General features: G+C 50.2%; 2 protein-coding genes across 2 annotated transcripts; one reads left to right on the forward strand and one right to left on the reverse strand.

Annotated features, from left to right (window-relative positions):
* Window positions 1–528: 528 nt before the first annotated feature.
* On the forward strand, window positions 529–3,993 carry CHADL (chondroadherin like). Its single transcript, XM_059473341.1, has 4 exons — window positions 529–825; window positions 917–2,578; window positions 3,264–3,430; window positions 3,768–3,993. Exons 1-4 carry the CDS (start codon window positions 529–531, stop codon window positions 3,991–3,993), a joined length of 2,352 nt encoding a protein of 783 aa, XP_059329324.1.
* A 2,940-nt stretch (window positions 3,994–6,933) lies between these two features.
* On the reverse strand, window positions 6,934–24,867 carry L3MBTL2 (L3MBTL histone methyl-lysine binding protein 2). The gene is made up of 17 exons (XM_059472300.1): window positions 24,827–24,867; window positions 23,192–23,459; window positions 22,848–22,981; window positions 22,024–22,147; window positions 21,001–21,080; window positions 19,617–19,734; window positions 19,155–19,289; window positions 18,394–18,482; window positions 16,626–16,857; window positions 15,837–15,916; window positions 15,124–15,228; window positions 13,217–13,364; window positions 12,313–12,395; window positions 10,416–10,650; window positions 9,657–9,722; window positions 8,618–8,740; window positions 6,934–7,804 (listed from the first exon to the last, which is right to left on the reverse strand). The coding sequence occupies exons 1-17, from the start codon at window positions 24,845–24,847 to the stop codon at window positions 7,695–7,697; spliced, it is 2,151 nt and encodes a 716-aa protein (XP_059328283.1). The 5' UTR covers window positions 24,848–24,867; the 3' UTR covers window positions 6,934–7,694.
* Window positions 24,868–25,492: the final 625 nt, after the last annotated feature.

The raw sequence follows: 25,492 nt of genomic DNA on the forward strand, positions 1-25,492 counted from the left end.
TCATATCTGCAGCCTGCTGCCTCCTCTGTGTTTCTCCCAGCCTTGGCCTCTCTCTGATACCTTCACCCCAGGGGCTCACTCCTGCCCAGCCAAAACCAACCTTTCCTTCCTGCAGCTAAACAGTGGAGTTCTATTCCAAACACTGCTATGAATAGCTTAGGAGGGAAGCAGGGAGCTTGCAGGGAGAGAAGCAGATGACCAGGATGGTGGAGACAGGGGGCATTTGCCATTTAAAGAAGGGTAGCAGCTCAGAAGCCTGTGTGATCACATTCACTGGATGGCTACACCTGCTGGCCTTACAAAAAGAATTGTAGGAGAGATACTGATAGCTTGCACAGTCCAAGGCAATCTTAAGTTAGTGATATTTGAAGAAAATGCAGGAGTAGAGTAGGTGTCTGTTTCAAGACAGCTCCTTGTGAGTGACCTGCTAGCTGCGACATTCAGTTTTCATTCCAAGAATTCCTCCTCTCTTTTTTCCACTCTTCCTCTTTTATAACTTGTGAAATCATAGTGTGAAAGCAAGAGAAAATGAGACCTGACCCATTAAGTGACAGCAGCAGCCATCTTGGTACATGGGGTTCCAAGCAGGCAATGCTCTTTGGGGATGCATGTGAGCTTTGCCTCTCCCCTGGCCTTACATCTGTCTCTCCCCAGCCACAGGTGCCCTCCAATATGGGGCCATCCTGGGGACTCCTCCTGCTTGCAGCAGCCTTGGGGGCGACGGCTGCCGCCCGCTGCCCTGCACCCTGTGTCTGCGATAACCTCCGTGCCCATGTCCTGTGTCTCAATGGGAGCCTGACTGCCATCCCTGACACCATCCCAGAGGTGGGAAGGGGAAGAAAGGTCAAGGGATGGGGAGAGAAAATAGGTATGGCAGCCCTGGGGTGATGCAGTGTTTTATTTGTGTGACTGACAGCTCACCAGAAAACTAGACCTTCGGGGCAACAGTTTCATGGTCATCCCAGCGGGAGCCTTCCTTGCTACCCCCTACCTGACACACTTAGATCTACGGCATTGCAAGGTGGAGAGGCTGGAGGAAGGGGCTTTCCGGGGTCTGGGGAGGCTTGTCTACCTCAACCTGGCCTCCAATGGCATAGCCCTCCTCTATCAGGAGTCCCTGGATGGGCTCTTCTCCCTCCAGCAGCTCATTCTGGAGGGGAATCGCATTGAAGAGATACAGCCGGGTGCTTTTGGCCATCTGGCATCCCTCACTGTCCTCGACCTGAGGGCAAATGCTTTGGTGTACCTCCCAGACATGATCTTCCAGGGTCTGCAGGTTCTTAGATGGCTCCGGCTGTCTCACAATGCCCTCCATGTGCTGGGCACTGAGGCCTTTGCTGCTCTGCCTGCCCTGCGCAGGCTGAGCCTGGACCACAACGAGCTGCAGGCACTGCCTGGCGAGGCTCTTGCCAGGTTGGATGGGGCTACCCGGCTAGACCTGGGCCACAACCCCATCACCTACGTGGCTGAGGAAGCCCTGGCCATGGCCTCGCTGAGGCACCTCTTCCTGGACCACGCCTCCCTCCAGGATGTGGCACCCGATGCCTTTGCCCGCAGTCCCCAGCTCCGTATTCTGGACCTCCGGGAAAACCAGCTGCAGGGGCTGCCACCCCTGGCTGGGGCAGGGGGGCTGGTAAAGGTCAGCCTGGATGGGAACCCTCTTCTCTGCTCCTGCCTCCTGCGCCCCTTCCACAAGTGGCTGGCAAGGGCACGAGTGCAGGTCGAGGGTGCCTGTGCTGCACCCCCTGCTCTCCGTGGCCGGTCCCTCGACTCCCTGAAGTCGCCCGAGATGAGATGCAGTCGCCTCCGGCCACCCCCTAGCCCCACGGCACCACCAGAGCAGCCGAGTTCAGCCGGCAGCAGGCAGTGTCCCCGGGGATGTGTCTGCTCCCCTGATTTCCATCATGCGTCCTGTGAGAACAGGGACCTGCGGGACATCCCTCGGCACTTCCCTGAGGACACACGCCTTCTTGACCTGCGCCGAAACCGCTTCAGGACAGTGCCACGGGATGCCTTCCCTGGCCTGAAGGAGCTGGTGTCACTCCACCTGCAGAGGTGCAGCATCAGGGAGCTGCAGCCTGGGGCACTCCGGGGGCTGGAGAGCCTGGTCTACCTGTACCTCACCAACAACCACCTCTCCACCCTGGAGGCTGCTGCCTTTGAGGGGGCCCCGCAGCTGGCCTACCTCGACCTGGACCACAATGCCTTCACCCGTGTGCCTGCGGGCACTTTCCAGCTCTTGCCCAACCTCATCTCCCTCCATCTGCAGCACAATGCCATCGGGGAGCTGGTGGAGGGTGACCTGGCCGGAGCCAGGGGGCTCCGCTGGCTCTACCTAGCTGGGAATGCCATCAGGCACATTGCCCCAGCTGCCCTGGCTCCCACCAAGATGCTGGAAAAGCTGCAGCTGGAGGGAAACCACTTGTCAGAGGTGCCCACAGCAGCCCTGCGGGGCCTGCCTGCCCTGAGTGAGTTGAAGCTGTCCCGAAACCCCATCAAGCACATGGGGGATGGTGTCTTCCTGCCAGTGGCCTCCAGCCTGCAGCAACTCTACCTGGACAACATGGGCCTGGAGCGGGTGAGTGTGTTATGGGACTCCCAAGGTGCAGTGGCACCACAGGGCATATTACAGGTTACACTGCCCAGAGCTGGTGGCCCCTATAGGGTCATCCAAACAGACATCCTCAAATTCCCAAGCCTTCAGGAGGTGTTCCATAGCCTGGCTGGGAAGCCAGATTTTTTCAGGCTCATCTGTAGCATTCCCTTGCTTCAAGCTTCCTCCTGGCTCCCTTGGGAGTAGCTTACTCCCTCCAGTCCTTAAACACCTAATTTCTTTGGGGTCCACACCATTTCCTAAACCACCTCCTTCCCCCAGCTCCAGCCAGATTGTTCTTTCTCTTATTACAGGGTGTCCTGCAGGCCTCTCCACTGCTATTATCCTGAATATTTCCATTCTCTCAAGGAAGTGGTATTAGCAGCACCCTCATAAAAACTGTGTATCTTAACAGCACCCAGGGATCACTCTGAGACCTCTTGCATGTGACCTTCTCTCTAAGACTGAACAAGAGTCTAATGAGTTCCAAAATGTGATTGAAATGGCTTGAATTAATTAACAGTCCCTCCTATTTAAAACAGCTCTTTTGTGGGGCCACCAGCTTCAGAACAGGTTGTCAGGTCCCCCAAGATGATCAGAAGTGCAGGGGCAGAGATCTGCTGCCCTGCTTTGATCAGCATGCCCCTGACTTACCCTTCTTCCATTGCAGATTTCCCCCCATGCCTTCACTGGCCTCGGTCCCAAGATCAGAAGCCTCTACCTGGAGAGCAACAAAATGAATAACATACCCGACATGAACAACTTCACGGGGCTGGAGATCCTCAACCTGCAGGATGTGCCTTTCCACTGTGACTGCCAGCTCCTTCCACTGCACAGGTGAGTGCCACAAGGAGGGAGCAGCCTCGGGGGTCTGCCTGGGGGGCAGCTGAACCTCCTATGGTAAAGGCACAAACTCACAGCCCACTGGCCATTTTGGTCTTTTCCCATGGTGGCGAGATGTAGCACACTTCTGTGTGCAAGGATGGAAGTTGCCTGGGCTTTCTGGGTGTAGGGAAAACAACCACAAGCTGGGGCGGGCAAATATTGAGATATTCAGAGGTCACCCAGGTTACCTGGCCTTACTTTGAAGTGATCATTCACTTACGGGCATAGACTTTTGCCCTCTCTTTCACCCTTCCTCATTTCTTTCCCTGATCTTCTACCACATTTCCAGGTGGATCAACAAACTCAACCTCTATGTAGGGGCCACCTGTGGTTCCCCTGCAGAAGCCCAGGGGCTGAAGGTGAAGCTTTCCACCACTTTCCAAACTTGTCCTGGCTGGGGACAAGGTGAGGCTGGGGAAACCAATCCTAACAAGACTAAAGCTGCAAGCAAGCCCAGCAAGAAAAAGAGGTTGGGAAAATCTCCAGCCAGAGGCTTCAGTAAGAGCAGAGCTTAGGGTTTTTTAAGGTATGTAGGACATGTGCTGGACACACAGGGCCATACCTACATTCTGACTAGAGCAGTTTTTCTAGACTTGTCCCCACCATGGAGACATGAATATTGCCCAAGGTACACAGGAGAGGCTGGTGCCACCAAAACAATGCTGATTTGCCAAAGATGCAGGGTTTGCTTTTGCAAGACACAAAGGTACATTCCATAGAGTCTGCAGCATGCTTTGGTGATGCAAACAATGAAGCCAAATACTTGCTGCTTCTTTCCAAGGCTTCGTCCAGCTATGTGAAAAAGCTGCTGTCCAGAAGTTTGGTTTTGTTTTTGAAAGCACTTTCACAGCTGCCAAAATCATAGAAGAACCCAGAGTGGGACTGCAACCAGCGCCATCCATTAAGGTCCTGCACTGGCACAAATCTTATTTTGAAAGCTTAAAAATTATTAGTGAAAATGTTGCCTTAATTCCCAGAAGTTCCTCAGAATTAAAACATATGTACCTGGAAGCCTTTTTATTTCCTGCAGGATTCGATCAGTGGTCCGTAAGTGATTCCATGATAAACAATGTGCTCAGCCTATTCCCCATGACTGCATAGGTTGGGACCCCAGACCCCAGACTCCAGCAGTCTGCCTAAATTGAAAAGGCTCTGAAAGATAAATGTACAGATAAAGATATGTTTTGACTAACTCAGGATTTTGGTGGCCTGAAAAGCAATATGCAAGCCTTGGACCTCTTCCTGAAGTTGGTCACACGGTTTTAGGGTACTGATCATAGACCAAATTTACAGTACAACTGTTAAAAAATTAAAAACTCAAACCATGCTCCAAGTCCTCTGCAATTCTGGGTTCAAAAGCATGAAATTACAGAAGTGGACACATAGTGCAGATGAATATCTGGTTTTGAGGCCAGTGCCATGGAGAAGGTTTTTGCTTTTGTGACAATAGCGTGTGCTTTAATGATTGTAACATGTTAGGTGGATGGGATCTACCTGTCTATGATGGGATCCACCTATCTATAAAGGGTAAGAGAATCTTTGGCAGCAGCCTGCCTAATGTGGTGAGATGGGCCTTAAACTAAGGAACTCAGTGTAGGTGAGGTCTGAAGTCCCATGGCTTCCTCTGGGGAGTAGATCACACCAATCAGTGCAGTGAAAGATGTTCCTTGACTGTCCCTCACAGTAAGTATCAAAGAGCTACCACCAGAGGTGTTTATGGTTGTGGGTGAATCCTCCTAAACTCCTTCTTGGGCAATCCAATTGCTTGCTTAAACCAGATGTGAGAGGGACAATTTCAGGTTCTTCTCTGGCAAGCTGTAGGATGGCATGAAAAGGTTAGAGGGACAGGGTGGTACTGAGTCCCTCTGCAGGTGACTTGAAGAGGTAGTAGACACAGGGGAGCACACTTGGAGTCTTAGAGAGGTGAGCCAGGGACTCCTGAGGTAACAGAAGCCAACAGGGATACCAGCAGGGAAATATCTCAAAGGAATTAAGGAGTGTTCCTCTGGGAAGGTGATGCAGCCAACAGCCTGGCCAAGGTGCCTTTACACCAAAGCACACAGAATTGGGCAACAAACCAAAGGGGCTGGGTGCCACCATGCTGCTGGAAAGTCATGGCCTTGTTGCCATTACTGAAACTTGGTGGGACAAACTGCGTGACTGAAGTGTGACTATCAATGGCTATGAGCTGTTCAGGAGACAGAAAGGAGGGAGAGGTGGAGGGGTTGCCCTCCATGTCAAGAGGTGCGCTGAGTGTGAAGAGCTGTCTCTGAAGAACAGCCATGAGCAGGCTGAAATACTGTGGGTAAAAATCAGACACTGAGGTAACAAAGGAGCCCTGAGGCCGGGGTCTGCCACAGCTGCCTGACCAAGGGGAGCCCACTGACAAAGCCTTCCTGCCCCAGTCACAGGAGGTGTGGTGCTCACACACTCCAATCCTGCTGGGGGACTTCAGCCACCCTGACAGCTACTGGGGAAGCACCAAGGTAACTGCAGGCAATCCAGGAGACTCCTGCAATGCATGGAAGATAGCTCCTTGAGCCAGGTGGACTTGTGTAAAGCTTTTGACACAGACCATCACAACTATTCCCGCCAAACTGGAGTGATGGGTTCCATGGGTGGACTGTTTGGTGGATTAGGAATTGTTTTGATGGTTGCCTGCAGAGGATAGTGGTCAACAGCTGAGAGGCCCAGTGGGCATCAGTGACAGTGGTGTCCCTCAGGGGTCTGTATTGGGACCAGTGTTTTTTAATGTCTTCATTAATGACACAGACAAAATGATCAGGTGCACACTCAGCAAGTTTGCAGATAGCACCAAGCTGAGTGGTACTCTTCACTCACCTGAAGGATGGAATGCCAGCCATAGGGATCTGGACAGACTCAAAAGTGAGCACATGGAAACCTCATGAGGTTTAACAAGACCCAGTGCAAGGTGCTGCACCTGGGGTGGGGCAACCTCCAGAATCAACACAAGTTGGGGCATGAAGGGATCAAGGGCAGCCCTACTGAGGACTTGGGGATACAGGTGGATGAGAGGCTGGACATGACCCAGCAATGGCACTCACAGCACAGAAACCCAATCAAGCATCAAGAGATGAGTGAAAGCATCAAAAGCAGCATGGCCAGAGTGAGGGAGGGGATTCTCCCCCTCAGCTCTGGTGAAACCCCACCTGCAGTGCTGCATCCAGCCCTGAGGTCCTCTGCACAAAAAAAGGACATAGACCTGTTGTAGCAAGTCCACAGGAGGCCACCAAAATGATTAAAGGGATAGAACACCTCTCCTATGAGGAAATGCTGATAGAATTGGGATTGTTCACTCTGGAAAAGAGAAGGCTAAAAGGTAACCTAACTGCAGTCTCCTGATACCTGAAGGGAACATACAGGCAAGATGAGACGACCACTTACAAGAGCATGTAGTGACAGCACGAGGAGGAATGGGTTCAAACTGAAAGACAGTAGTTTTAGATGATGTATTAGGAAAAAATTCTTTACTGTGAGGTTGGTGAGGCACTGGAACAGGTTGCCCAGAAAGGTTGTGGATTCTTCATCCCTGGAAGTGTTCAGGCCAGGTTGGATGAGGCTCTGGGTAGCCTGGTCTAGTGGTAGGTGTCCCTGCCCACAGCAGAGGTACTGAAACTAGATGAGGATCTTGAGATCTTTAAGGTCCTCTTCCAACCCAAACCATTCCGTGAAAAAAGGTCTCACTTCTTCAGCAGGCATCATCATCTCCTTTTGTTTCTTCACCTCTTTCCACTCTTCCTGTCCTGATTTTCTTGGGGTTCGCAGCACTTAGACCAGAGAACACAGCACCAAAGTCCTACAGGGGCAGTTCCTTTCCTGATATGTCCTGCACTCGTCACTTGTCACCTCCAGCCACAGCTAAGAACTCAAACTGGCCTTTTGTGCTCTGGTAGCCTCTTTCCTTGTTTTGAGCTCCTGATCCAAAAGGTGCCTTTAAAAGCAGGCATGCACAACTACAGCAGCCACCCTGGTCATGCTCTGCAGCACACCTGCAGTCTTCCTACTGTTTCCTAGGGCTTAACATTACAAGTCTGGAGGAAATTTTCTTGCACACCAGGAAAGCAGAGTTATAATGCCACAGGGTGGTCTGCTTTAAAAAAGGAAGGCCCTTTTGGTCCTCTGTATCCCTTTGCCAGGACTTTCCCTAAAGAGCCACAAGGTGAAGCTGCTGTGGGCAGCTGTGGAATGTTCCAGATCAGTCTGTGTCCTCCTCCTTTATGCTGCTGATGGGAACAGGAAGCTCTGTCTGTCCAAATTCTGCATCTGAAGGGTCAATGGTTTCTTCTTTCACCCGCACAGCAATGACTAGCAAGAGAGAGAGGGAAAAATAAGTAAATAAAATCAACCCATGTTGACTAGCATTACCTGCAGCACCTTCAAACCAGATCTGTCCATGCAGGTACTTAAAATGCCCCAGGCCCTGGGGCCAGCCCACTCCCTGAGGGTACCTCACCACAGGCAGCCCTGTCATGCCACTGCAAGGCTATCCACGGTCATAGCAGCAATCAGGATGGGACTAAACCCTGGCAGCATTCAGCTGCTGGCCCCCAAGAACAACTCCTAAGGGATGATGACATCCAAAGCTGATGTCATCCATTTTCAATCTGCCTGGGCTCACATTTAAGGGGAACTTAAATGAACAGGAGGGACCCTTCATTGACTCTCCAATTCACATGTGCACAAGGCACCTCACCCACCCTCCTTCCCCCTACCCGCTAGGGTTGGCAGGTGACCCAGCTGCTCTGCTGGTCACCACAGCATGAGAGGTTATGTTCACATGCTGCAACAGCCCTGCTGGGGATTGGGATGAGACAGCCACCCCTGACATATCCACTTTGTCTCTCCTCCCTGACCTCACACAACCAGGCCCTCAGCAGGCATTGGCAGCATTGAGATTTTGAGCAGTACTGGTCTCACCAAACCTTCTCAGGAGGCAAACCTTTCCAGGAAAACAAGCAAATGCTTTCTTCTACTCTCTGGAGTGTCTCTGGAGGAGTATGGAAGGACATTTGACATGCTGCTGCCTTCTTCTGCCTGGGGGTGCCCATGAATACTGGCTAAGAGAGTGTATGGGGAGAGGTGGATGTGGCTGCAGGGTACAATAACTCATTCCCTTACTCTCATCAGGTGCTGGCTCTGGCAAAGCCTGGCTGGCAGCTTTTGCTTCTCGTTTTGAGTTCATGGCAGAAGGCTTCTTGACAGGCTGCTTGACACTGCGGGCTTTGGCAGGTAACTTTTTTCCTTAAAGAGATAACAGACTATGAGCAAAAGTATTTCTTTTCCCCTGGAAAATCAGCAACCCTGCTCCTCTGAGAAACCACAGGCCAGGGACCAGCACAACTGAACAGAAAGCTACATGGTCATTAGCTGCCAACTGGTTATGCAACAGAAATGGCCTACTGGAGAAAAATTCTACAGTCATCATCTCAAAATATGCTCCTTCATGTTCTCCTTCATTAAAGGCAAGGCATGTGTTTAACTTCCAAGGAGCAGGTCCTCTCAGAATCAGTGTGGAGTCAGCTTTGCTTACCTGTCTGAGTCTAGTCCTAGGCAATGAGCATATTTGCTGCAAGGTGCAGACATTGTAACCGTAATGTTCTGGTTTTTAGCTGACCTTTTTATTTAGGTTGAAAATCTTTATATTCTTTGGATGTACTTTCCCCTCCACCCCCCAAGAAGGAATTTATTGTCTGTCTACATGATTTGCCACAGCTACTGCAACAATGACAACAACAATGACAAGATGAAACAATAAAAGTATTTCTACTGGCCTCTTCAGCCATCTTAAGGCTTTCTTTCCCTCAGCACAAAGCAGGGTTGCTCTCCAGCTACCCTCCAGCTGCAGCAAACATCTCTCTCCAACCATGGACACAGCAGTGAAAGCAGCACAACCTCACACCTGGAAGCAAGTGCCATATATACCTCAGCCAACAGAAAACAGACTGCAAAACAGATCCTTCCCGCACACAGCTCTCTGCTCTTTAGGTAACAGGGCAGGTAAGAAGGGTGAAACTGTGTTGGTAAACCCACAGCCAAATGAGGGCATCCACAGCAAGACAAGGCCTCTCTCTCCTGCTCTGATGGGACATGGACAGGGTTCCTCTAACTGGGCCCAGCCTGCGAGCGGGCGGGAGGGCACTAATCAAACATCACTCACTCTTCTTTCCATAGGGTTTCTTCCTCTTCTTGGGCACCTCCTTGGCCTTCGCTGGAGCTGTGGGCTCTGTCATGGAGACGAGAGGGAAACGAAAGCCAAGTCCCATAACCAGTAGGTAACTGGGATGAAGTGACATAAGCGAGAAACAGATATACCCGTCCCCCCAAGCCAAAGCCCTCTTCCCAAGACAACCAGCTGAGGGGAAAGCAAGGCTCTAGTGCAGTTGCTGTCTATGCTTCCACGTGAGGGCCCAGAGCGGCAGGCTGGGGCAGCACAGGGGAGAGAGGCCCAGTATAGACTTGGTAGGGGCAGTAAAGAAACAAGATTTGTAATTTGAAATAGGAAGGAGAACATCTGCAAAGGGGAGGCAGTGGCCTCCCTGTGACAAGGGGACAAACGAACTCTTGAGAGGATGCTCTTACCTTTTATAGACAGAGTCAAAGAGCTGATGAGGAAAGGTAGCATGGGGCAAGTTCCTGCTGCTACCTGGCTAAGGTTATAGCTATTCTTAATAAAAGGGAGCTGTGCAGAGATAGGACCACCTGGAACTCTACCCAACTCCTCAGGAGCAATTCTCTGTTGGTGTGGGGGAACAGAGCCAATCTCAAAACTCAGGCTGTTTTCTCTCTATCAAGGCTCCTCCCTCTGCCAGCTGCTAGAACATGGCAACAGAGGAAGATTTCTGGTAGCCAGTGCAAATCAAGGAGGAAGGAAATCTTTATCTCTAACGTTAGAAACCACAGTAAAATCTTCACTCACCTGGAACCACTGGTGGTTGAAGCTGGTAGCCTGTCAGCTCACACCACCCCACAGGATAAATGTCTGGAGACTCGCAGTCCACCCACTGGTCATACTCGTTGTCCCAGCCATCAAAATGGATGCTAAGGAGACGTTGGACTACACGCTTCACCGTGGCCACACAGATGAGCCGGGGTTCCATCAGGTCCACTGCCTCCACCTTCATGCCTGCCTTGAAGCCATGGTTGGGACAGTCCTGGGTGCATAGAAATGAAAATAATTTAAAAGAAAAGCCAAGGCCATTGCACTCAGTCCAAACCCATATCTGGCCAACTCCACTCTCACAGGCTGGCCTTTAGTCTAAAGCAAGCAGACAACAAGCCCATAGATCCAAAAACAGATCCAAGGCCAGCCGTCTCCTCAGTCAATTTCAGCCCAGCCTTTAGAAGCAAGATCCTGCTGTGGGGGGAGCAGCAGTTCAGGAACACAATCAAACAATTACCCCCGGGAAATCAGAAAGATCAGCATAGGCCCAGGTGCTGCAGCAGTTTTGTTGATGTAAAGCAGCCCCAACCTCCACCCAACATGCCAGCCACACATCCACAGGCAATGAGCAATGCAGAGCCCACCAGGAGCCTGGAGCTCACAGAAACACTAGAAAAATCACAGGTGACACTCAGAGGGACCCACAAAAGGCAGGACACTGATGTCCCAACTCAGAGAGTACATACTCCTGGGCTTTTGAGGTCTCCCTAAAGTGCTGTCAGCAAACTGCAGCCCACTAGAGACTGCATATATTGTGTGTACTGCATATTGTCTGTCCTGACTTCAGGAAGACTTTTGACACTGCCATAAGAACCTCATAGAGAAGATGATTGAACTATACAGGCTGGGTGCAGATGCAGCAAGATAGACTGAAAACTGGCTGAGTGACCAGGCCAGGAGGATGGTTATTAGTGGCATGAAATCTAGTTGGAGGCTAGTAAATAGCAGTGTACCCCAGGGGTCAGTACGGGTCAATACTGGATCCACTCCTTTTGAACATCTTAGTTAATTATCCAGATGACATGTCAGAGTATCATGTCAAACCAAGCAAGCTTGCCTGTAGTAGAAAACTGGGAGGAGAGACAGAATATACTAGATGGTTGTGCTGCCCTCCAGAGGCACCTTGACAAGCTGGAATCCCTTATATGCAGAGGAAGAACCCCAGTCACCAGCACAAGCTAGGGGCAGACTGACTGGAAAGCAGCGTGGCCAAAAAGGGCCTGGGAATCCCAGTGGACATGAAGTTGAACGTGGGCCAGGGATGTGCCCTTGGCACAAAGAAGGCTAATGGTAAGCTGTTCTCAGCAGGTCAGTGGAAATGATCCTTCCCCTCTGCTCAGTACTGACAAGGCCACACCTCAATTGCTCCCTGGTACAAGGGAGACAGCGGAGAGAGTCCAGCAAAGGGCCAGGAAGATGATGAGGGAACTGGAGCATCTTTTGTATGCGAAAAGGCTGACAGAGTTGTGACTGTTCATCCTGGAGGAGAAAAGGCTCAGGGTGTACCTTATTTATGTGTATAAATGCCTAAAATGAGGGTGCAAAGATGGAGCCAGATTCCTCTCGGTGGCTCCCAGTGCCTGGACCAGAGTTAACAGGCACAAACAAACACAGGAGTTTCCCTGTGAACATCAGGAGACAAGTTCTACCATGAGTGCCGATGAGCGCTGACACAGGTTGCCCACATGGTTGTGGAGTCTCCATCCATCTGGACACAGTCCTGAGAAACATGCTACAGATGACCCTGCTGTAGCAGGGGTGTTGGACAAGAAGTCACTTCCATCTCTGTGATCTTGTGACAGCCAGAGCTATTGCACTCCTCCTTGCTTACTCCAAGCATCCCTACACATTGTTTCTTCCTGGCAGCACTCACTGTGTTGAAGAGCCGTGATGGAGCAGGTCTTGATTTGGTCTCCTCCAGGTAATGTTCCCAGCTGAATGTCTTTGCTTCATACCCTGCAGAAGGAAGAAACACTAAGAGGTAAAAAGGCAGTCACTGGGTAGACCAGCTGGGACAAAAGGCAGAGTAGGCAGGAAGGAGGCATAGCAACCAGCTGCACAGCAGGTCAGTGAACCTGCATGTACAGCCTGATCTTGGACATGAACCTAGTGCATGGATTCCATGGGAGTCCAGCACCCCTCTCTGCAGGCTAATAGAGAAAAGCAAGCTGCAGCTCTGAACATCTGTGTCAGCCACACACCCAGAGAAAGGGGAGGACCAGCAGCAAGAAGGAAGTAGTATGTTCAAAACACACCACTGAGACCAATCTTTCTTTCTCCCATCAGCAGGAACATCAAATTGAAATGAACAGCACTGCACAAAAATGCTGCAACACAGAAATTCAGAGCAAGATTTTTCAGGTATGGCTAGATGAGGCAGCAAAAACACTCCTAGGGTGATTGTCTCTTAGAAGTTTGAAGAAATATTCATGTCAGATCTATTCATAGAGAAAAGAATAGAGATGACTGTGGACACTTAAGTACTGATTCCTGCAGCAATGGCTCTACTTATCCCTTCCCATCCTCCTTGTCCTTTAAAAGCTTTTATTCTGCTCAGTTTGGGGATCATACACCTCTGCCACTGATCTGCCAGGAGCTAACCAAGACTTGGTATATGGGCAAAGCTTAAACATCCTGGCTCTCTGAACTAGCAGTCTCCCTGAAAAACAAGTGGATTGGGACCTTGTTTTGATTTATCGGAACCTGACCCCTCTCAGAAATGCACCCATCAAATTCTGCGTGCAGGTTTGTACCACAGGGCAGAGTCCAAATCTCACCTTTTGGAGGGGTCAGTTCAATGTTGTTCCTCTTACAGAAGTTGGCAGGGAAGATGGCGTGTGAGGAGGCGTGATAGCAGAACCAGTCAGAGCCATCATCAGACGTTGCTCCATCAATGCTGATCATGAGATACCCATCCAAGAGAACCTGACATGGGAGTGAAAGCATGAGTAGAGCTCTACTTGCTCTAAAGCCTCTCCTCCTCTCAAAAGATTCTCTCAAGAGTCCCCCCACATATCAATCACAATTACCACTATACAGTAAAATCCAATGTTATGTGCCCCAAGCTTCTCCTAGTATGTTAGTCAACACAAGCTAATCCCCAAAGCAGCAAGTTCTGCAGGACTGGGACCAACACTAAGAACCTTGTGAAAGGACTATGTGAAAAGCCTTAAATGGTCAGCTGTTACGGTTCAAATTTATTTTATTGATTCCTTGTTAAGTGGTTTGTTCTGTTATACCCCCATGTTCTCCCCAAGTTAGTTTACCCCTCGGTTTTACCCTCCCTCAAAGCAGTCCCTCATGCCATTCCCCACCTTGTTCCAGCTCCTTCCCTGCCTGTCAAGGCAGCCCAGCCCCTTTTGTTACACTTTAACCTCAGGCCAATCCTTGACTGCAACACCGGTTTGGCATTTCCCGACTCCTCAAAGCCCCATTGGCCCACGTGACCCATCTTCTCCACCCTCCTACCCCAATTGGCCCCAGACACTTGATGTAATCCCCTCGCTCCTCCGCTGAGCTAACGCTTTTGGTTAGCCCTTTGTATCCACCTCCTGACTTGTATGTGTGCAAAACCACTTGCACGGGAGTGCCCGAGACTGTTTCTGATCCCTTTCTTTGGAATAAGTGCTTCCTTCAAGATGAAGAGCCTCCTCCTTTGTCCTCTGCCTGGTCCCTGTCATGGCTTGTGTCTGGCACCTTAGAACAAGTGGCTCTAAAGGTTCTGCCTCTGGTAAATCCCTGCACCAAGGCAGTTCCCCACTCCTGGCGTGGCACCGGAGTTCCAAGAGCTGGCCCATGCTCCGTAAGTAACACGGCAGAGCTCTGTTCTCCTCCAGAAACACTTCACCAGCAGCCCAAAAGCCCTCTCCACCAGCCAGATCATGATTTTGTTACTGGGCAGAAGGGAAAGAGCACCACCCTTGGATTTGCTACTTCATACAGCAACAAGACTTGTCCCTTCCTGTCACTCGCTGGTATTAGTGCCTACTAAAGGCGATAGGCATGCCTATCCCAAACTCTTCCATTTCAAAACCGTGGCTGAAGGAAACATTTTACAAGACACAAACAGCTCTCATAGCATCCCACAGCCAAACTCCCAACTATCAAAGTCCTCAGTTTGGGTTCTGTGAGGGCAAACAGCTGAAGAAGCAGGAAAAGCCCAGATGAATGCTATGCTTTCAACATTCAACACAGTTCACTGAGGAAACCTGGGCAAGGAACTTCTTGACACTAGCAGAAGAGTAGAGCTTACAACCACCTCATCAAGAGAGACTGAAGGTGACATGTCCATCCTCATGCCATTCCCCACATGGAGGTCACCTCACAACTCTTCCCTTCTTTCCACAGGGGCCTCTCTATGCACTCTCAGAACTGGAGAACAAATCTTCCCTACTGCATGCCCAGTGGTGGAAAGAGCGTGGTTGCCAGTCACACACACTGGGCACTAGCCTGCAGACCAAGCATGCTTATCTTCACGCTGTCTAAGTACACATGGTTAACAGCTTGTCAGAACTCTGAGATAACCCCCCAGTTCCCTCCACACATCAGCTGTCCACCTCTCTTGACAGCCTTCTCTGCTCCCCCATACAAAATCTTACCTGGTCTCATTAATTTGAAAAGAGCTGAGGAGAAGCTGCATTATGCCAAGCAAACACAGCAGACCCCTTAGGCTCACTGAACTTACCTTGCAAACAGTGGCCACACAGATGTTGCCCAGATTCAAGGGGTCAATGGCTTCCAGTTTCATGCCTCGCTCAAACCATCCACCTTCAGAGTAGACAGCTCGTACCTAAGGGAGACTCTGGTGTACCATGTGCTGCCAGGGGTGTGGGACAGCCCCATCCTGACACCGAGCACAGCAAGTACAAATAGGATTTGAAACTTCACTTGGTTCAGCTTGGGAGGGGAAACCAAAAATATTACAAGAAATACAAAGGGGCAGCCAAACCAACACTATGTTTGTGTCGGCAACCTTTTGCCATGGCTCTGGTCAGTCACAGAGCCAAGCCCAACTGCTGCTCCACAACAAAGCAAGCTTCCTTCTCATCTCAGTCCTTACCAGCATGATCCAGTTCCTTGTCAGAACTGGTCTCTCCCATGCAATCCTCTTTCCTCTCCAACTCAAAGCTCCCTTGCTTGCCCTTCGATTGAGTCCCTCAATCTGTCACTGTCCTTTAATTCTTTCAGTTTTCTAGTTTGACTGCTCCTTCTTAACAACAGCCTTGACACCTCAAAGACCTTACTGCCCTTAGGTACAAGAAAGACCACCCTCAACAGCCCACATGGCAGCATGAGACCACCCTCAACAGCCCACATGGCAGCATGTATGCCCAGGCAAGGAAGTGCTATCACTGCTTCCTTCTTTGTGACCCCCACAGAAAGGCACACTTGTCCTACCTTCTTAAACAGATAGGGCACAGCATCACAGTAAATCTTCCTGAAGGTGGGATGGTTTGCCATGTCATTACGTTTTTCGTCTGTGAGGAATGGAAGAAACACAGAGAGGTAAAAAACCTGCAGCAACTGCAATAGGGAAACAGACTGGTTATTAATTTTCCTGTGAGAGCCTAGCTGCTATAAACCTCTTCAATATGTGACTATTTAATAAAAAGAACAGGTCAGTCCCTCTACACTTCTTATAAAACGGGCTGTGATGAAGGGCTTGTTCAAAAGCAGATGGCTCAGCTTCCTGAGAACTACTGATAACACATGCAGCTATAATCACCAGGCAGAGGCAGAAATAGAGACACAACCAAAAGGATCAGCAGAGCTCAAGTCTTGCTTTTCTGTCTTTTACTTTGCTAGAATAAGCCAATCAACAATTCCTCTTGGTAAAGTCCAGAAAAACGCAACCTGATGGCATCCAGTTTTACAGAAGCCAGCACGAATTTCCTCAAAAAAGACTACAAACATCTGTCATGTTGCAAAGTCGGCATTCTCACACTAAGGGGACAGACTGTCTGCTTCAGGTAAGAAACCCTACAGTCGCCTGTTGTGACCTGTGATCTCAGGATTTTTATCTATCCAGATAAAAAATCAGCAGACACAAAACTAAGCAGACTTCACCTGTTAGGTCTTGAGGCAACTGCCTCACTCCCAGCATGTCAAGACTGGTGTCAACAGCAGGGTGCAGGTAGTTCCCAGCAAATCAGAAGATGGCTGCAGTGGCTGATGGCTGATCCTTACCTGTCTTCTTTATGTCATGGCCGACTCTCCGTGACCAGCCCACAGGATGGATGAGGGGACTCCACATGTGGCACCAGAAGTCATCATCACTGTCACCATCCTCATAGAGGAGTCTCAGTCTGCCCCCAATGACTGTGTCCACCACTGCCATACGTGTCTGGGACACGTGGTTCTTATCCACCACCTCGACCCGCATGCCCTGCCGGAACGGGTACTTCATGCTCTCTGCCATCTGGCAACAACCAACAGAGGAGGTGAGATCAAGCACAGTTCTCCAAACACTTGAGAGAACAGCCTTCCCCACCGACGTGCACCCTGGCACTGCCCAAAGCTGACTAGGAAGGGCAGGTAGCTGGCAGCCCCAGACATGACAGCGTGGTTGGGCACACACACGCTGGGTCTCCCTTTTGTCATGTGGCCTCATAAGAGCTGTCCCACTCCAGCCCAGCAGCAATGCTCAGCCACCACCTTGGGTCAATGTCCCCAGTGAGAACTTGTTCACAAGGGACTAAGTAAGGAATGCTGTGTGCCTTTTTCAGTCATGAAAGTTTTGAGGCTGCAATCAGTTAGACGTGTAGTTTCCCAAAGTGCAACAGGATTCAGTTGACTTCAAAAGAGGTCAGGTTCTTATTTTTACCTTTTTATTCTGATCAGAGGTTGAACTACATGATGATCATCTCCCAACTCCATATCCAAAGCCAGTTACTCAGCACACTGACCCAAAGGGACAGTAGAGTCACTGGCTGCTTTCTGACTTTTTTTGAGACCTTCGGTTTGCTCATGCAGCCTTGTCCTACTCATCCACAAATGCCCAGTGGTGTTTATGGAATCCCTGACATTTTGGAACTGTGATCCCAAGATGCCATGCAGCAACTAGGAAACACAAAATAGATACTCAAACCAGCCTACACCTGAATCCAGAAGAACTTTTAAGTTAAAGTCTTCCACTTCCTGTTTATTAAGGTGGGAGTGGATGCTAAGGGGAGAAAGACAAAAGCAATGTCTGTTTCCCTCCACCACTTCCCTTTCAGCTACAAGCTGGGGCCCAGGAACAAGCAGCTACAAACACCCTCCTAACTTTCTGAGAAGTAACATGGGAAGCACTGACTACATCCAGATCTCCAGCTCAATGTCACCACTTACCTTGCACACAAAAAACCTTATCACCTGCCTTCCTGCTTGCTGTCTCTGGGACGGTCTTCCTTATCTGCCATTTCCAAAGCTCCTAGCCACAGGAGACCCTCTTCCCTCTAACACGGTCTAATCTCAGCACAGGCCACACAAAAACAATCATGAGAGATACAGAGATGCCAAGGCCATGACACTTGAAGGAAGCCTGTGCCCTTCTCACTCCCTGCAGACTGCTTTGCTACCAACACTGAAGGCAAAGATTTTTGACTCTCAGAGCTATTCCCTGGCACTGAAACAGGGCAGTGAAAGGCCAGGTTGGAGCTGCACTGGCCTCTCCCTTCAGCCAAACCTCATCCCACTATTCCCCAGCAGATCATGTGACAACAGCTTTTAAAGCCTGCCTATGACCCAAAGCAGAAACTGTTGTGCTGAGAGGGCATGGAGGCTGTGCCATCCATTACCCACAGCATCATGACAAGTATCTAAGCAACATGTGGAAGCACTCACTGCCCCTGCCCTGCCCAGGTTTCAAGGCACACAAAAGTTACAAAGATCAGAACCAGAAGAGACATGTTGAGCACATATCTTGACTTCAGCTTCATTTCCCCCACGCAAAACAACAGCCTCCCATGGTTACCTTTATGTGGAAATCCACTGGGATGGTCCTAGCTCCCACCAGTTTTTTCATGAGGTAACTTCTCCAGTCAGTGTACTTGGCATGGATAGCTACATATGAGCAGGGAAAAAGTCCATCTTTATGACCAAAATAATTACAGCACCACACCTTTCATCTCTCTGCCAGCCCATTAGCACTAAAAGGCCTTCTTCACACTCAGATTCTGTACTCTGTTTTGCCAGCTTGCCCCAACATCTGGCTGAAGGGATCACCATTACAGAGTGAACTGGGCCAAGCAGACACTCAACTCCACTGATCTAGATGAGGAGGTGGTAATAGAGCAAAACACATTAGCCATACCAAGCAAATCTCAGCTTGCCAGAATTCCACTAAACTGGCATCCCTCTCTGAACTGCTAGCTGTGCAGGGACTGGAGTCACTGCACTTACCAGAGATGCTGCCCAGGATATAGGACCAAAATGTTCACCAAAGTTCAAGTCTAGCCACCATGTGGATTAGAAGGAGGAAAAGCCACCTGCACTTGCCTCCACAGGTCTGACATCAGCTCTGCATGCAGCATCCCCAGGTGAATAATAGGGAGATGCAGAGGGAGTAATCCAAGCGGTCTCCAGGTTCCCAAACTCGAACTGCTGCTTGTAACTCAAAGCACAAATGGAGCTGCAGTCCTACATGCAGTGGGAACACCCGTCCCTCTGTGCTAGGCATAAACCAAAGCTTCTCCATGCCCAGGTATATGCTGACCCCTCTTGCCCCACACTCACTTTGTGGTGGTACCAGGATTTTGCTGTTGATGGCACACCAGCCAATGGGGTGAATATCCACTGTGCCCAAATTGCACCAGAAGTCATGACCAGCATCATTCTCAAAGCCTTCATATCGCAGAAGGGCCCTGTATCCTGCCAGGACAGAGCAGACAAACAAAGGCATCAGAAGCCAAGAATTTGGCACCACAGGTTTAGTACCCACAGCATGGCCTTCAGCACTCTGCAGGTCACCAGAGCTTCTCCAGCAATTATTCCTGCAAATTGACCAGCAACCAGAAGAGGAACCACGAGCTGGTTTCCTCTCACTCCCTCACCATGGTATTTCCTGTTCCAAAATCTCTCAGCACTTCTAGAGCTCCAAAGAGCTGCTGTTTTGCTTGACCAGCTACCCTTAGCTCTCTAAAGCTTCCCTCAGAGCTTAGCCATGCCCAGCTGTGAAAGATTACTTTGGAGACTTACCTACAATCTGGATGACAGATGCAATCCAGTACACACGACTGGGGAGCACAGCATCACTGTTCAGCACTTCCACTTTCATACCTTTCACCACATCATCCCACTGATCAAAGAGCGGCACCTGAAAGATGGAGGCGGCCATTGAGGCAGGGAGAGGGATGTGGAAATCAGAGCAGGGTTTAGGCCCTTCTGGCTTTCAGAGACATGTCTTAGGCAGCTACACCTTCACCTTAGACACAGGCTTGCATGCCTTACCCCTCCTGGACTTGCCAATATCTTGAAATACAGTTGAACTGTCCCAAACATCTCAGTGGGATGTTCACTGAGGATCCCAAAAGGCAGAATACAATATAGCAATACTTGACTGTTTCACTGCCAGATGTCCTATTATTCCAAAGTAGCTGCTGCCATTCCTTTATGGCATAAAGATACCTAACAATGAGGATAGCTAACATGTCTGCCTAACCTATCCTCAAGGAAAAGGAAATGTTGTCAGTACTATCAGACAACAACTCAAAAGGAATATAACAAGTCTTATAAAAACTGGACATGTTGGAGGTGCAGGTACTGCCAGGCTCACATAAATTGAATTCCTCTCTGCACATCACCCTGGGGTGTACTCAGCCATACAAACTGCAAAATTAGCTTCCCACTATCATCCCCAGTCAGAACTAATTCTGTTCCCACTCAGCACTGAGCCACTGCTACTGATGCCTGGAAAACAGAACAGATCTTCCCAACAATGTTAGAGTCAATATAAAAGCAAACCTTTACTTGAAAGCTTTCAGGTACACAATATGGTAAAAATCACATGTGGTACAGTAATTCTACAATTTTGATAAGAGTAGTCGATTAGTATACTTATCATATACTGTCCAGGTAAAATGTTAGTTGGTTAAGCAATAATTCCTGGGGTTCTGACCCACGGGAAGCAGTCCAGAGGTTTTGTTTGCCCCACTTTTGTTGTGTCTGGTTCAGATTCTGGTTGGAAAACAGAATGTCCTTGTAGCTGGTTCTGTTCTTGGAATAAGACTACAATATTTCTGAATGTGTTTATAAGATTAGTTTATTGTTCCTACATGTAGGGAAGGAAAACACTAGAAGCTACAGCCATGCTTTTAGCAATCTACAAAGCTACAAATATATGAAAAACATAAAAAGCTAAAAATCATAGGCATCACTACCAGCAGTGTTTCTGCCAAGTCCCTGGACCCTTTGTGAGACTCCCATTCTCAGCTGCCAGAAACCCCAACTCTTTTTCCTTGCACCACCAGGTCTCAATAACCCCCTGCTGGGCCTCTGCTCACCCCCTGTCACAGGAGCACAGGGGGCCCATGCATAGAACATGCCCTGTGTGCCCTGCCATGCACAGCAAAGTAGAACTCACATGTTTGAAGCAGCTGACAGGAGCTGCCTTGTAGCCGTGCTCCTGCAGGTACTTTCCCCAGTCAAAGCCCAGGACGAGTGCTGCAAGCAGACATGAGAGCAGAAAATCAGATGAGACACAGAACAGGCAGAGATCAGTTACCTCTGGACTTCAGCCTGCAGCCTCCAGGCACTAAGACACAACACACAGGGATTATGCATTCCACTGCATTTTCTCTTTTTCTCTGGTGGGAAACTAGACCCTATGTGAGTGCATGGTCACTAACTCCCACAAGAGGCAAAATATATTATTAATCAATATTCACTGTCACTCGTTTTTGGGGGAGCAGAAAGGGCAGTAAAGGGGTCAAGTCCAGCCCAGGGCTAAAGCACTCCAGGGAGAGTGCATTCTTTCAGGGTTAAACCACTTCACATTTTGGCTCTCAGCAGCAACACTGCAGGGTGATATCAGCAGTATGCTTGCTTTCCCAGAGGGTGCTGGGAAAATCAGAGATACTAATTTGAGATATTAATCCCACAGTCCCTCCTGGCTGCAGCCTCCAGCAGCAGTCTGCTCAGGGATCACTCCCTGCTGCTGCCATGCCCCAGCCTTCCCATTCTCCCTAACACAGTCAGTTGCTGCTTCTTCAGCTGCAGTGAGTGGTTATTGCTCCAAGTGATCAGCGAGTGACTCGGGGCAAATGTAACTCCCCATGAGCAGTGGGGCAGCAAATGGCTGGGGGAAGCAGGACACCTTTAAGTCACCTTTGCCAGCAGAAGTCAGCACCTCATGGGACTGGGACCACAGAGCTTACACTCCAGGTCAAGTCATACAAGGAGTGAGGATGGGGCTACAATAGTGGATGGGCAGGAAGATGAAAAAAGACATGTCCTGTGCTCTGCCAGCTTGTGTCAGAGCGATCCACACACATCGTACAAGGCAGGGTACCAGAGAGGAGGAGGAGGACTGCAGAGCTTATAGCCCTCAAGCTGTCCCCATTTCTGTGACTCCAGCTGCACCTCCTCACCCCTCACCTACACTCACCATCCTGACCTGTCAGTGTCCCATCTGCCAGCTGTCCCGTGCCCTGCGAATGGAGGAAGGCCCCGATCTTGGCTGACCAGGATGCCTTGTGCAGAACTTTAGCTTTCTTTGTTGGTGGTTTCCCCTACAAAAGAAGGAGCATTAGAAACATTAATGGCACAGGAGACTAAGTTACCCACTGCAACTTGGTATTCATCTCTTCCTTGGGACAATTTTCAGACTACTACAATATCTATTAACATTCACAGCAACAAGAAACAGCAGGTAAAATACCAGTGTGTCCTTTCTCAGCTATTAGGGAGCACCACCTTTAAGCTGTCATGCTTTCTCTGGGGACTTCGGGCAGGAAGAACAAACTGGGAAAATCAGTCCAATGTTTAGAGAGCAACCACCTACCCCTACATACAGGCACATCCAGCTTCATCCCCAGGAAGTCTGACAGAATTATAGACTCTCTCCGAAGAGCTGGAAGTCTGCTTTCCTAAAGTTCAGGAGCATGACTTTACTCCTTAGCTGACCTATACTCCTCAAGATTGCAAATTCCACCAATGCATGACCACTGCAAATAGGGCTACTGCCTCCAGTCTTGGCATCCCCAATTAGTTCACTTACCTTGGTGACCATCAAATCTACTGTTGCATTCCCTCTGCTACAGCTCTCTATTCCCTGGCTTAAGAAATTATCCCCCATGCATTCCAGGAGTCTACTGGATTACCTACAGCTTGCCATGCTACTTTTTGCAGGTATAGGGGTGGTTGAAGTCCCCCAGGATGACAAGAGCCTGTGATGGAGCCTGAGAGCCAGCTGGAGAGGTTCAAACGCACCTGCAGTCTGGCCAGGATGCTGGCCTTTTTGGAATTTGAGGAGTAGCTTCTGGAGCAGGAGACGCTGCAGAAACGTTTGGTCTTGGAGAAGAAAGCCTCCCTGGTGCCCACAATCCCACACATTTCGCACACAGCTGTGAGAAGGAAGGCCAAAAAGATGAGGATTTGGCAGTCAATTCACTACAATGACAGAGCTGAGACCAGCTAACCATCATTATACAGAGCAGATCCCCCACACCGCTCAGAAAATGCAGTGTGAATCCAAAGCTGCTCCCAAAGCACCCCCAAGGTGCAGCCACACCCCCTTCACTGCCCCTGAACGTTTCAGGCAGCACAGGCAGTACCTGGCTCGGAGCCACTGTCTTCTGTGAGCCGGCCTGTGGATGGCTGGTGCATGGGAGAGGCTGAGAGCTCACCAGCTTCCCGCTCTGCCACCTCATCATCGCTGGACTCCTCCAGACAGGAGCTGCTGTCACTGCCCATGCTGCTGTTGTAGCACGTGAGGCTGTCGTAACCCCCAAAGATGTCCAGTTCATCATCCTCCTCATCGTCATCACCATCCTCCTCCACCCGCTCCAAAGATGAAGATTTGTGGCAGAAGGCAGACACCAGCTACAAAAAGAGCCAGTTTGCTTTAAAGCAGACATTTTACACACCACTGCACAATAAACCTGCCTTTGCTGCTGGGGGAGGCCCTCTTGGGCCAGGGGGTGGCCTCAGAGAGGGCAAGGAGTCCACTTAACCCCAAAGGCAGGACTCTGAACACCTTCCCCCAGACAGGTCCCTTTACTGGCATTCCACTTGCTGCATTCTGCTTCCCAAGAGCAAAGTGCCACAGGGCTGTTGCTAGACAGAAAGCAGCTTGAGGAACATAGAAAAATACAGAGCAAAGCACTGCCTTGCTGATGAAGGACAGATGAGACTGTGTCCTTCCAGGCAATGTTCCTCCCAACACAGCTCCACAGCACAGCAGCACAGACACTGTCACAGTAAAGCCAGCACAGAGCACAGACCACAGCTCACAAGACCAGCACAGCCTGGAAGTCAGCAGGGCAGTCCTGGAGACAGCTCATGTCCTCTGGAAACTGCACAGCCCACAGCTGACCTTGGTTCAGAAACTACACCTGCAGGAGGCAGAACATTTGCTATTGGTTTTTGCCTAAACCCAGATGCCCCTACAGCTAAACATCTTCACTGGCTCTTTGTACTCGCTGTTACAGCAGGAGAGCTGCAAGGCTGAAGAAAGAGCACAGAAAAAGTGTGTCTCAAGACTAGAACAATCTTGAACCAGGCTCCAAATAAGCATAAAAGAAGCTGGGAAAATGTGTTAGCAACTCATGAAAGAGCAGTAAGAACTCAGCATCAGCACAGGAAGTGATGGAACAGAGGCAGACACAAACAGGTACATGAGGCAGGACGATAACATTGCTCCTCCAAGTGGGCAACAACAAAAGATCAGCAGCAAGCCCATCACCTTCCTTTGCTAAATTCCCCCTGATCCCTGGCTCCTAGCTATCATTACAGACCTGTGGACAGAAGATCAGACTTCACTCAGGGCTGTCTCCCCGCATCCTCCCTGGCTTTGCACTAACAGACCCAAGGTTCCCAGGTTACTCCCTGAACAAAGAGTTGCTCTCCTGCGGATCCAGGCCCTCAGGCAGCATTCCTGTCCGAAAGGCCTGAACTCCTCTAAGAAAGAAAGGTTTTCATCGCCTTCTGGTCCCTGTATGGGTGCATTTTACAGCAGCTCGTAGGACGTGAGCACCAATCTGTGGTTACTCTTCCACAACAGGTGAGTGAAACTTGCGGACACCTCACAATCCCCAGGGCTGCCAAGCAAGGGCAGCATCACCCGGAGCCTCCTCGGGAAGCTGGGGGGGACGCAGGGCCCCATCCAGCCGGGATCAGACGGACCCACCGCCGCACCCAGAAGCACCCCAGCCCAGGCCCCAGAGGAGCCGCCGTCCCGTCCCGCTCACCTCCGCCCGGTCCCGCTCCATCGCTCCCAGAACGCCGCCAGCCCGCCTCATGCGAGGGCAGAGCGTCCCCCGTGAGCTGTGCGTCTGATTGGTGAGAGCAGCGGAAAGCACAGCCAATCAGCGAGGAGTTTGTTCCCGCCGCCCTGCCCGCGGGGCACGACGGGAGCTGTAGTTCTTTTCCCGCAGCCATGGGTGCTCGTGGCGGTCCCGCCCAGGAAAAGGCTGGGCCCTGCTGCCGTCTCCCCGGCTCCGTTCCGGCTTGTGGTTCGGGATTAGCCCACTCGGGCCCAGAATGGACGGTACCCTAAAGGTCGTCCAGTTCGGTTGCCCAGAGCCCCATCCAGCCTGGCCTTGAACACTCCCGGAGATGGGACATCCACAGTTCCTCTATGTGGCCTGCACCAGTGCCTCAGTGCCCTCACAGTAAAGAATTCTTCCTGTATCTAATCTCAATCTGCCCTCCTTCAGTCTAAAACCACTACCCCTTATTCTGTCACTACCTGCTCACATAAAAAGTCAATTTTCCTTCTTTTCATAATCCCCCTCTGGGTACTGGAAGGCTGCAGTGAGGTCTCTCCAGAGTCTTCTCCAGGCTGAACAACCCCAGCTCTATCAGCCTGTCAAGAAGCTTATGTAAAGGTAAACCCATGGAAGCAGTTCTGTTTT

Source organism: Ammospiza nelsoni, chromosome 5 (genome assembly GCF_027579445.1).
Source record: "Ammospiza nelsoni isolate bAmmNel1 chromosome 5, bAmmNel1.pri, whole genome shotgun sequence".
NCBI classification, from domain to species: domain Eukaryota; kingdom Metazoa; phylum Chordata; class Aves; order Passeriformes; family Passerellidae; genus Ammospiza; species Ammospiza nelsoni.

Bases quoted from the DNA above. Each gene is read 5' to 3' on its own strand.
- CHADL (XM_059473341.1), top strand. From the start codon at position 529: ATGAGACCTGACCCATTAAGTGACAGCAGCAGCCATCTTGGTACATGG. The intron at 826-916 runs GTGGGAAGGGGA...TGTGACTGACAG, and splicing joins TCCCTGACACCATCCCAGAG to CTCACCAGAAAACTAGACCT. The intron at 2,579-3,263 runs GTGAGTGTGTTA...CTTCCATTGCAG, and splicing joins ACAACATGGGCCTGGAGCGG to ATTTCCCCCCATGCCTTCAC.
- L3MBTL2 (XM_059472300.1), bottom strand. From the start codon at position 24,847: ATGGAGCGGGACCGGGCGGAG. The intron at 12,396-13,216 runs GTGAGATTTGGA...TTCCTTCTGCAG, and splicing joins TGAACTGACCCCTCCAAAAG to GGTATGAAGCAAAGACATTC. The intron at 9,723-10,415 runs GTGAGTGAAGAT...TCTCCATGACAG, and splicing joins TCAACCACCAGTGGTTCCAG to AGCCCACAGCTCCAGCGAAG.